General features: G+C 55.3%; 1 protein-coding gene across 2 annotated transcripts in view; it reads left to right on the forward strand.

The window, feature by feature from the left end:
• CEP43 (centrosomal protein 43) overlaps positions 1 to 11,998 on the forward strand; it is a gene marked incomplete at its 5' end in the record, with an annotated part of 30,827 nt that extends 18,829 nt beyond the window's left edge. For both annotated transcript variants that reach the window (XM_014589249.1, XM_014589250.1), the window contains 6 exon segments: positions 2,491 to 2,717; positions 4,585 to 4,697; positions 6,397 to 6,465; positions 8,047 to 8,086; positions 9,087 to 9,183; positions 11,743 to 11,998. In XM_014589249.1, coding sequence (XP_014444735.1) covers positions 2,491 to 2,717; positions 4,585 to 4,697; positions 6,397 to 6,465; positions 8,047 to 8,086; positions 9,087 to 9,183; positions 11,743 to 11,817 — 621 coding nt within the window.
• Between the last annotated feature and the right edge of the window lie 171 nt (positions 11,999 to 12,169).

Raw genomic sequence — 12,169 nt, forward strand, 5'->3', positions numbered from 1 at the left:
GTGGGGAGTGCTTTCTCTGTTTTCCTCTGTCTCTCCTAACCCCGAGGGGAGCGCTCTCTTTCTCCCTCTGTCTCTCCTAACCCGGTGGGGATGTGCTTTCTCTGTTTTCCTCTGTCTCTCCTAACCCCGTGGGGAGTGCTTTCTCTGTTTTCCTCTGTCTCTCCTAACCCTGTGGAACGTGCTCTCTCTCCCTCTGTCTCTCCTAACCCGGTGGGGAGTGCTTTCTCTCTCCCTCTGCCTCTCCTACTCTGGTCAGCGCACGTTTCCTCTGGTGTTTCTAAACCAAACAAAACAGAAATCCGTGTGTCGCGACCAGAGGCTCAGAAGTTGCTCTCAAGGTGCCAGCAGGACCCTGCTTCCTCGCCTGGCCCTGGTGTTACCAGCAGTCTGGTGCGGTCGGCTCGTGGTTGGAGGATGCCAGCCTCTGTGTCTCTTCACGTGGCGTTCGTGTGTCCGTGTTGCTTTCTCGGAAGGACACATCATGTCGCAGCCCCACCGTAACTAAGTACATGGGCAGTGACCTCCAGGGAAGGTCACCTGGTACCGGCAGTTGGGACTCACTGGGGCCTTTTTGGTGAAACAGACTCTCACCGCAGGAACGCACGACTCTACAGAGCCCTAAGGGTTACGTAACACGTGCCTTGCCTTTTTCAATAATCAAAGCCTCTCTAGCTAGTGCAGAAATGTAAATGCCTCAGTACCTGTACAGTATACTCTGCCTCCACATTTTTCCCCACAGTTTTTGCTGTCAGGGTACGCGTGCTCTCTAGAGACAAATCACTCACCAAGGGGGGAAGGCCTCACCACAGTCCCCTCTCCATTCTCCTCTCGGCATCTTGGGCACACATGCCCACGTGCCAGGCGTGATTTTCAAGCTGCTGGACCTGAGACTGAAACCACGTAGCTGCCCGTAAAGCCACCGGGGGAACGTTCCCAGGACTGCGGCCCCTGTGTTACCCCCAGCTACTCCTTCGCTCTTGACTCCCAGTAATAGCCCAGCCCGGGAGCGGCTTGTTCAGCTGAGTTCTAGAAGGGACTTGTGCCTGCAGGAGGACGGTGTCACGTCAGATGACGTGATGGCTGGTGCTGTGGGGACTGTGCTCCAGATGTTGGCTCTGGGCAGGTGCTTTGTCTCACCACAGCTGGCCTGGCCAGGGCCGCTCTGCTTTGTACGCATGGCTGAATCTTTTTTTTTTAATTTTTAAGTTTTTTTTAGACTTTTGCCATAGGGAGTATGCAGTCACTAGAGAGACAGAGACAGACAAGGGAAAATGAGAAGTCGTCACCCCTCCCCCTCCCCCGGGAGTTTGTCCACACTGCAGTCCAGTCTCCATTGCTCTCCCGGGACTTTGGGCACACATGCGCATGTACCCAGTGTGATTGTCTGGGAGTTGAACTGTGGTTGACCATGTAGGAGTCTAGTGCCTTACCCACCACGCCATCTGCTGCCCCACAGCTAACTTCTGACACCGACTGCACCACTTAACCCCCTGGGACCCTGACAAGTGACAGCATGTCTCTGTGACATTTTCCTCTGCACGGCTAACTGTTCCCGTGCACCGTGTTCTGTGTGAGGTAAACGAGGTACTCTCCATAGACTCTAGCTGCTTTTATGTTTGCTAGCGTGACGGTTTTCATTGGTGTCACGGGCGTGGACCTGTCTAAGGGCAGAAAGAGTAGGACCAAGGATCACAAGTCAACTGCGGAGGTTGCCGCTGACCACCCATGACAGAGCCACGTGCTTCACCGTGCCCGTTCCGCCGTGGGTCTGGGCACGGGAAGAGCTTGACAGTGTCTTTACCTTGGTCCAAGGTATATAAACGCACCTCCGTCCCTGTCTGTGGACTCTGAGCAGGGCGTAGGTTGGGGGTTACTCTGAAACTGTGAAGTGAGGTCATTTTAACTAAGCTTCGCCTTTGAGAAAGCGAAGTCAGCCCCTTTTACCCCGACATCCGAGTGTCTGCTCAGATGCAGAGCTAGTTTTGTTGTTGTTGTTGTTTTAAGAGATTTGTTGTAGGGCACCAGTGCTCACTGGGCAGAGTCAGAGATAGCAAGCCATCACCCCTCGGGAGATGACCATGCTGCAGTCCCTTCTCCGTTCTCTCGGGATTCGTGCCTGGCATGAGTTTGAACTCAATTCCGGTTCTGGTTCTGAACCCCAGTCGGCCATGTGGGAGTCCATCTGCCGGTCCCCAGAGCTGCCCTGCTGACTGCAGTGCTCGTGTGCGAAGCCCTCTTCCGTCTCCCGTCGTCTCCTGCCTTCTCTGGAGGTTGCGGTCGCATTGGTTCATGCAGGAGGATTATGAAGGGGTGGTGTGTGTGAGGCAGAGAGCTGTGGTTTTTAGGGGGAGGCCTCGTACGGGAGCGAGGAAGGGATGATAGAAGCACATCTCTTACATGTCCCCTTGACCCTAGCGGCCGCCTCTCGTAATTTAGGTGCCCCAAAGTTCCACCTCACCAAGGAGACCTTTTCTCTTTGTCTTTTTCTAGAAGACCAACAGTGAGGCTAGTCAGAGTGACACAAGTGTCTCCTCATCAGAGCCCAAGAGCAGAGGTAGTCTTCACTTCCTGGCCCATGAGACGAAACTTGGATCTCTCTTAAGCAACAAATCTTTAGATGCCAAAGACAAAGCTGGCCTCTGTCCAGGCGAAGACGATATGGAGGGCGATTCTTTTTTTGATGATCCCATTCCTAAACCAGACAAAACATATGGCTGGTGAGTGAACTGCTTTTGGATCATCAGACTAGAGGTTTAAGAATATAGTTTCTAAATGTTTGTATTTCTGTTTTAAAAATGAGCTACTAAACATTCTCTGATCACTGAACCCACGAATCTGACTGTGTCATTAGAGCCTGTTCCCGTTTAGGTCTGGTTTGTAGAAAGCGTCAAGTGACTCAGCACAGTGGGTGGGAGCGTGTGGAGCCTCCTGGTGCCGGGGCTCCTGGAGAGGCAGAGGTGGCACAGCCCTGGCCCCTGGCCGGGACGTCCCCCGCCCAGTGGGTGTGAGCTGACACCCAGTGGGAAGCACAGTGGCCGGTGGGGGCGTGTGGGGTACGGGGAGCGGTCGGAGGCTGCAGGACTGTGCTGGACGCAGTTTGTGGGAGCACCTTGGGGAGGCTCCCCTCGGTTGCCTGGCTTGGAGGTGCCATTGGAGCAGGGAGCTGAAGGAGGTGAGAGGACACCATGCAGGACCTGGCTAGGGAGCTCCGGGACAAGGAGCTGTGATTGCAGAGGTCCGGCAGCCACGTGAGGCCAGGAGAGCGCACTGACACCAGTAAGGGTTGGGCTATGTGAGGTGGGCTCCCAGGCTGGTCCGACCGTGCAGGGAACTGGCTCTCTGGAGTGAGGCTGGAGACTGGCCTCTGGACCAGCAGACATGATGGAAGGCTCCCGGGCTCCCGGGCTCCAGGCAGGGCTGGGTGCAGGGCCTCCAGGTGGGAGCCGGTGGTGGAATAGAGATAGACGGTGAGAAATAAACGGTTTCTGGAGTTGTTTTGAGGCAAGGTGGAAAGCATTTGCTGGTAGGTACTGGAGGAAGAGATGCTCACAAGGGTGCCTCGGCTTGGGTTAGAGTAACTGCGAGGGCGGCCAGCCGTCCTGGGCTGAGTGGGAAGAGCAGTGTGGGGCTGCCGGGGTCGCAGAGGCCGTGGTGGAAGCGGGGCGGGCCATCGGGTGCCTGAGACTGGCCTTACCACAGAGGTCTGGGCGGGGTGCAGCCAGGCAGTGCTTGCTTCCTAGAAGCCATTGGAACTGCCAGAGTAGGAAAGCTCACCAAGGACATGGTGCCTGCGGCCCCTTGGGGCAGCGGCTGTGTCCCTGGGTGTCAGCAGTGCATGGGCACCCGGAGCTCGGTGGTGGCCTGAGAGTAAAGTTGGTCAGGATGGCTAATTTCTGATGAGCGGTCCACGGGTGCAGAGGAGCAGGGGATGTTGCGGGGAACAGGCTCGTGAAGCTTGTCAGCCACAAGTGGAGCGGCGTGTATGGATGCGGGCATGTGGGTTTGAGGACAGCAGAGCGGAGGGCGTGGGTCTCACTGTCCTTTGGGGTGGGTCGGATGTGGCACCTGTGCCGGTTCTTGTCTGCGTCATTGTCAGTGAAGATGGAGGAGAGTTGAGGCCTGAAGTGAGTCAGGGTGTGAGATTGTTTCACAAGAAACAGGAGAGTGTGAACTGTGGGCGTGTGCAGAGTTTCTGGGTGGTATGAAATGTCCCCTGAGGCTGAGGGTCATGGCCATGAGGGAGCACGTCGGCGCGGCCGCCTGTCGTGTCTGGGGCAGTGCCCACGTGCCAGCAGACTCTGGTGCTGGCCTGTGGTTGCAGTTTCGGGTGACGGAGAGAGGCTTCTGCAAACCCAGATGGTGCCCGTGCTCACCCAGCAGGTCAGAAGAGGTGCTGAGATCTCCCGGGCGGGCCTGCTGCCGGGCTGCGGTTGAGCGTGGTCCGCAGTGCCGAGCAGGGCTGCTTGTGTGGTCGGCGTCCGTGATCTGAGGCCGCGCCTTGCGTTTTTCCGGTCCCTCTTAAGTTGCTTGTATTTAGTGGCAGGATGTCAGAGTGCCATTGAACTGTCATTTGTTTCTTGTTAGGAAAAGCGACCCAAGGAAGCCAGTCGGAAGCCTGGCCTCTCTCTCGGACGCGCCCCCCGCGCAGAGTGGCCTCAGCTCCCTGGCAGGGGCCCCCTCACTGAACAGCTCGGAGAGTAAGTGCCCGGCCATGAGCCCAGTTGAGTACTGTCTTCTCCAGTGTGGTCCCAGGTGATGGCGCTGCTGCCTTTTCCGGGGATGTTATAAAAGTAGTGTCTGATTGCATCCCAGGTATTTGGTTAATGTTGTGTTATGTTGTTAAGTTTCTGTTTGATGTCACCTCTACGTTGCTTTAAGCTCTTCCTTTGCCATCAGCATACTTTCAGGGAGTGGACCTCCCTAGCTGGTTTGCATTAACATGAGTGAATTACAATTTTGAAATTGTCCTCTCGGACATTATAATGACTTGAGTTGAATTTATGCTAAATTAATTTTAAAAAATTACCTTGCAACCACAGCAGTCATCACAGCAACGTAAAGTGAGGCACGTCTGCCTTCAGTGCTCGGGTCTTGTGTGTGCACCTGTGGTGGGGAGACGGGTCGCCTGTGAGACAGGGCACACTGCCGCACCACGCCCCGGTCCGCGTACACGGGGAGGGCCAGAGCTCACGGCACCGTGTGCACACGTGACGGCCAGGGAGCTCGGTGCACACACATAGTGTTGGCAAGGAGGGTTCGGGCAGTGCTCAGAGCGCCAGGGTACCTCTTGAGAGTCTCCTGGGTGCGTCTCCACCAGGAACTTGCAGTCTGGGTTTCGCCTGTGTCTGCAGATTTTCTAACCCTTCTGTTAGTCGTGGGGCTTCCCAGTGCACGGAAAAGAGATGGCCTGTGACCTCTCTCGGACATGGAGGAAACCGGCGCTCTGCATGGGTGCAGCCACGTCCCAGTCCTGGTCCTGGTCCCAGTCCTGGTCCCGGTCCTGGTCCCTCCTTCTCCCCCGTGCTACTGCCAGCTCCAAGAGGGGCTTCATGCTCAGTGGTAAGGCAGCCTGCCCCACACGGGGGAGCCTGTGCTGGGAGTTCTGGACCCTGCAGCTTGGGAAGTGTGCCAAGAGTCCTGAAGGAAGGCCAGAGGGAGGAGAAGGGTTAGAGGGTGACCATGCCCTTTCAGGGTGCTTCCTCCTCTCCCCCCTCCGTCTCTCTGGCAAGCACACATGCCCTCTGGCCAAAGACAAAAAGCGTGGGGAGGACAGTTCAGGGTACCACGTGACCCTGTCATTCTGATGTGATTAGAGAACGCGTTAGAGAGAGCTTTGAGCTGAAGGCTGAGAGGAGGAGGACAGGGTGTTCATTTGGTATATAAAACAGCAGGTGAATTAAAGCAGAGTTGCAAAGCTCAAAGGAAAAGTAACATTGGAGAAAGCATGTTAACGGAGCCCGTGAATGTATGCCCGGCGGGCCTGTGTGTAGAGGGGACACCTAGTTGTCCAGAGCAGTAGTAGCGTAGTTTAAAAGGGACGCGGTGCAGGCGTGAGCGCCCAGCCCTCGCCGTTCATGTCTCAGGTGCCGAGGGCACGGCATCTGCCAGGACGAGCACCACCGTGGGCGCAGCCCCGCCCCCTAGCCCCTGCACCTCCCCACCCAGCTGGGGCTCGGGGTGTCCACATGCGCCCACCGCTGGGCCGAGGGTTCAGATCCAGGTCCCATGTGGCATCTCGCTGGCCCCATGGAGTGTCATGTTCTCTTAGTTTTGAGTTGTTATTTTCCGGTCATAAAGAAGCCCCATACTGGGAGAAAAATGGACGTGGTTTACAGAGAAAAAACGTCGTACGCTAAAAGTCAGCGTGATGCTAGCGTGTATTTTTTCTGTTTGCAGGTAAAAGAGGCAACACGGCTTCGAAAGATCTGAAAGCAGTCAGTGATAAAATCGGATCGCTTGGACTCGGTAACTACACCTCCTGTTCTAGTGTGGATGGCTTTAGGCTGATGGTCTTGGAGGCGGACATACCCCATGCATAACTCAGTCTGCCTGTGAAGGCACCTTCACGCCGCCTGTCCCCAGATGTTTGGGGGCTGTGTGTGCCCAGGATCCACCTGGGTGCATGTCCAGGGATGGGCAAAGGCAACTCAGATGGGCCTGTGTCCTCGTGGAGTCCAGGTTCTAGTACGGAAGTTGATGTTGGTTGTCCCACCTGTGTTAGAAGGGTCATGTCCATAGTGTGGATGGCTGGCTTCCCCTGGGCCAGGCATCCAAGGAGGCCCCTTGCAAGAAGTGACTTTGTGCTAAGGCATCGGGGCAAAGGGAAGAGGGCTCTGGGCAGACCCAGAGGTTTGTGCTGGAGCAGGCCCCTGTGCGGGCACTCAGGGTGGACCCAGAGGTTTCCGTGGGGGCAGGCCCCTGTGCAGTGCTGGAGCACGTGGCCCAGGCCTCGGGGAGTCCAACCTGGGAAAGCAGGCTTGTGAAAAGCCAGGCTGTGAGATGCCGTGTTCAGTGGTGCTGGGCAGAAGCTGGTGAGCCTGTCATGTGAGGGTCTCAGTGGGACGGGTACGGAGCCCTGGGCTGCACATGGAGAACACGGTTCTCATCCAGTCCCTGTGCTGGGTGAGCTACAGAGAGCTGAGGGTGTGCTGGGGCACACCTCACTAGTTGCCGACCTGAGGAAATCGTGCGTCCGGCCGTTTCCTGTCCTCCCTCAGGTGCTGCGTGCCGTCAAGCTTTGTCTGCATCTCCCCCTGTAGCCACGCATGATCCCCTGCATGTCTTATGCCGTCCACCCACATGTTAAGGTGTCTTGTATGCCTCCAAGCCGTGGCTGTGGGGTTGGCGGGCCCATCTCCTCATCTGGCCTCAGGAGGCATGCGTGAGTGATGGCCATTTTGAGCACGTCCTTTCAGCTGTAAGTTGGTCTCAAAGGGGCCACTCTCCAGAGCCGCAGAGTGCCACCTCCTGAGAGCTCAGCAGGTCGGCGCTGCATGGCAGTGGCCTCCACGGACCCTGTGCTGGCCTGGTCTGGCTGGACTAACAGTGGAGTGGAGGGCCTCACTGGGAAGGGGCACCAGGCTTCCCTGGCCTGTGGGGCTTCGCGTGGAGCTTGAGAGTTAGACCTAGTCGACCACAAGCGGGGGCTCTTGCATTGCACTGTTTTGGATTTGTAGCTGTGAGTGACAGTCTCTGATTCAGAGAGGTGGCCAGAGGGGCTGAGGAGGCCTCGCTGCTATGGCACCTCCTGGGTCAGGGCGCCCCATGGGTGAGCCTGCCTGGGATTGCCCCTGGGCCCTGGGTGGATGGGTGTCCACCGCGTTCCGAATGTGGTGTGGCCCTCAGCAGCTTGTCCCGAGATGGCTGCTGTTGTCATCTGACTTCACGTCGTACACGTCCTGGCCTTCCTGGCTTCGGTCTCAGTGATGCATGCAGCACGTCAGGGCAGGCTCTGTTTTGTTGTTTCAAGCAAACGTGACCGTTTAGTGACAGGCATGTGAAGCACACATAGATACATAAATATGTGCTTTTTCTTAAACTTACCAGGGCCTGGAGACGAGGACGACTATGTCGATGACTTTAACAGGTAAGAGGCAGCGTGCAGATGTCAGGGTACATGTTCGTCAGCAGTTTCTAAGCAGACGAGTTGGCAGGAGCACGCTGGCGCTTATTCCAGTGTATCTGCTTCTCTCATCCTCACCTTCTGAAAGCGGCCGTTCTCCCAGCGCGTGGGGTCTGTCTGCTCAGGCGGGTAGACGCAGGTGGGGTGAGGCGGGCGCGCTGGTGCAAAGCCTCATGGGCTCTTTCTCCCTCGTCCCTCTTGGGGGGATTGTCTCCGTCTGACTTTAAAAATGGCCCTCTCACATCACTTTCCTGAGGGATGCCTTCTTTTTAAAAATTGCGTTTTAGATAACTTTCTTAAATACATAAGGAGAGTCTGAATTGGTTGAGCATGTGGAAGTAATATTTGTTGTGGAAATAATCAGAAATTTTAAATTAGATGCCTTAGAATTTATCTAATAGTTTTTTTTCTCTATTTGGAAATCGGTATTTATTTTTATTTTTTTCAATTTTAGGGTATTTTTTATTTTAAAATTTTTGTGAAAGGGCTCTTGCCCTTCCCAAGGTCACACAAGGAGAGAGACCAAGCACCCGACGGTGGGCATGTCGTGCCGCAGCCCCTCCTCCGTGGTTATCCTTCCCTCTTGGGGTTTCGGGTGCACACACACAGGGCCGGGAGCTGAGGGGCATGGTTGGCAGTGTGGGCTCTGGCTGCCCTGACGGAGCACAGTGCCACCTCTGTCTCTAGCATACGTGGCTTTGGAGAGGAGGCACGTGCAGTAGTGCCGTCCCACATCCGAGTATGCTTCCTGCCGTCGTGAGCGGTCACCGTGTGAGCCGTCTGGGCACCCTTCGAGTGGACTCGGCCCTTGTGCCGCCCTCGCTGCACTGTTAGAAAGGCGAGTGGGAAAGGGCGCGAAGGAAGGGCGCCTGCTCTGCTAGCAGGGGGCGCGGCGGCCGAGTGAGTTCCCTTTACAGCCCCTCTCACGGTTCTCGTCTTTCTCTTTTCTCCCCTTTGCAATCAGTACCAGCCACCGCTCAGAGAAAAGCGAGATAAGCATTGGCGAAGAAATTGAAGAGTCCCTCTCTGTGGAGCTCGATGACATCAACACCAGTGATAAAGTACGCCCCTCGTTTCTCAGGGGTGCACTGTGCGGCTGTGGGAACTTATGCGGATCAGGAACGCAGCTGAAGTTGTGAGACGTCATGACACAGTTACCTGATCCAAGGCTCTAAGAATGCCTTTAGTGAATTTGTAAGATCGTTTAGACGGTCGCTTGCTTTGGTACCTGTATGCTTTGAAATGTCTGAGCATTGTCACGGGGCGCTGGGACTGCAGCAGGGGAGGGAGGCCGCCTCGGTGGTGTGGGAAGAGCCAGCGTAGAACGTGTGGTCTCCCAGGCTGCGACGTCAGGTCCGGCAGGGCAGGCAAAGCTAGAGATGCCAGGGCCCCTGGCGGCAGCAGAGGCACAGGGTCTGGGTGTCAGTTGCAGTCCAGGGTGGGCTGCTTTGTGGGCAGAGGACAGGATGTGCCGAGCTGAGGACCCGGGGCCTCGCAGTGCCACAGCCAGCCCCCAGGCCCCAGCCCCAGGCCGGGGCACCCACCTCTTGTGTGGCCTGTGGCGTGTTGTGTGCTGCTGTGGCTTGGAGGGACCTGCTGCTTTCCACACTGAGGCGGGGCCTCGGTGCCGGGATTGCCATGGAGAGAAGGCCTTTGGGAGGTGACTTTTTTTTGTGTGTGTAAGAATTATCTATTCAATTTTTAATTTATTGTTACTATTTAATTTGCTATAGGGCACACATACTCACCAGAGAGAAACAGAGCAAAAGGGAGAAAGCAAGCTGCCAGGTCCCGGACTCGAATCATGGTCAGCCATGTGGGAGCCCAGCGTCTTCCCCACCACACCACCCGCCAGCCCTAAAAAGGTGGCTCTATAATAAGCAGTACCACCTTGTCGACAGAATTGGAGTGCGCTGTCTGCGTGTGTCGTGTGTTCTCAGGCAAGCTCTGCGTTCTCAGTTTCTTACTTGTAAGGTGGAAGGATTAACACCTGCCTAGGGAACCAGCAGTTAGCGTAATGACTATGTCGCTGGACTCCCACATAGTCGACCGCAGTTCGCGTCCCGGACCCGGTGGCTTAAAACTCACACCGGCACATGTGCTTGCGTGCCCAAGATCCCAAGAGGAGAATGGAGGAGAATGGATTGCGGCGTGACCATACCCCCGGGGAGTGATTTCTCGCTGTCTCTTTCTCTCTCTCTGTCTGTCTGGCGAGCACACGCGCCCTATAGCAAAAACCTCTCCAAAAAAAAAACCACCTGCCTAACAGGATTGTTCTGAAGGATAGGTTATAATACATAAAGGTCGGTATCAAATTGCTGACACGCTGTAGACGTAGTAGTTCTTGCCTTCACCCTGTGTCATCTTAAAAGGCCAAAAAATGCTGCTTTAAAGTCCCACCCGAGAAACTGCGGCGGGCTCTGTCTGCACGCAGGCTTTCCTGTGTCATCACAAGTCTGCTTTTGGACCAAGAGAGGGGATGGGCGTACTTATCTAAAAGGACTTGACATTTCTGTGTCCAAAGAACAGCAATATGAGAAGAGACAAGGGCAGGAGAGCAGAGCAGCCCGCAGAGGTCCATAGACGGGGCTGGTCACTTCTGTAAGAGGTCCGCATCCTTGTGTGTTACCTGGCCTAGCTGCCGGCAAACTGTGCTGGAAGGCGTGTGGGCTTGGTTACCAACACTCGGCTCTGCCACTGTGTGGAGAAGCAGCCACAGCCGACACGTGGCTGTGCCCCTGCCCTTGGTCTGGCCACGTGAGGTTGACCCAGACCGAGTTCCGTCTGACTGGGAAAGTTGGGCACAGCCCGGACCCCCAGCTGCTGTCTCCTGTACCTGGACCCACATTTGTAACTTAGGATTGAGGTGCAGTTTGCTCAGCCCCACTGGCTTCAATACCCTCTCTCCACCATTGTCTTACGTTAGCAGGCATGGGTGCACCCGTCGTGGCTAGTAGAGATCGGCTTTCTAGCCCTACACAGAGTAATCGGAAAGGACGCTTGCCCCTTTCTGCAGTGCTGGTGCAGCGGACGCTGGCGTCCGGACACCACGGCCTGCTGTCTCGGTCACCTGTCCCACCCCAGCTACCAAAGCCAGCCCACTCTGGCTGTAGTTGAAATGGTTTTTAAATGGGTCACATCACACTTTTAAGTATGATACTCTAAATACTACAGAACATCATTACCGTCATGTAAAAACAGCAAATCATAGTTTTCAGATGGGAATAGAACGTATTTTAGTGAATTTCAGTTTTAGAGAGTTGGCAGTTCATGGAAGTAGCATTTCCTCTGAGCAAAATCACACATTGGGACTTTGTCCAGGAATGGGAGCTTTAAAGAAGTTTTCTTCTAATTTTGGTTGCTTAGATTAAATTGGAATGATGTCCAAGATATCTTGTCTTTTTCACTTAAGTAGCCGAGAGTTCTCTCAGTGTAAAACGTTGAACTCTGATGACCTTGTACTAATATATGAGCTGCACGAGTTTCCCACCTATTTATGAACTCAAGTATGAACCAGCTTTGTAGGGTATGGATGTTTGGCTGCCAGCAGCTCATCTTTTACATTGCCCAGGACTCTGCTTGCATTCTCACGGAATTCTTTTCTTTCTTTTAAACAACAGCTTGATGACCTCACCCAGGACCTGACCGTGTCCCAGCTCAGCGACATCGCAGACTACCTGGAGGACGTCGCGTAGACACCAGGAAGGAAGTGTTGTCATGCGCAAGGAGCCGGGCTGTTCAGCTCCGTGGACTTCCAGGCAATCATTCTCTGCTGGAATGTCTGCTCCTCCTCATTGGTGCCTTGAGTTTCAAAAGACTGCAGATATTTTTAAAAAAGTAACTTTCCATTTTACTAAACGACATACTTCCGATTGAGCCCTGTGTGGAGGACATAATGCTCCTGCTTCGGGTGAGCGGCGCCGTGGTGGCGGAGGTGGGCGAACTGCGCTCGGGTTATGAGGATGGGACTGCGCGTGCCAGTGCCCAGAGCGTGACGGGCGCCGGGGAAGCCACAGGCTTTGCCCACCGGCGGGGGGCGGGGGTGTG

This window comes from Tupaia chinensis, unplaced genomic scaffold, assembly GCF_000334495.1.
Source record: "Tupaia chinensis unplaced genomic scaffold, TupChi_1.0 Scaffold000346_1, whole genome shotgun sequence".
NCBI classification, from domain to species: Eukaryota; Metazoa; Chordata; class Mammalia; order Scandentia; family Tupaiidae; genus Tupaia; species Tupaia belangeri.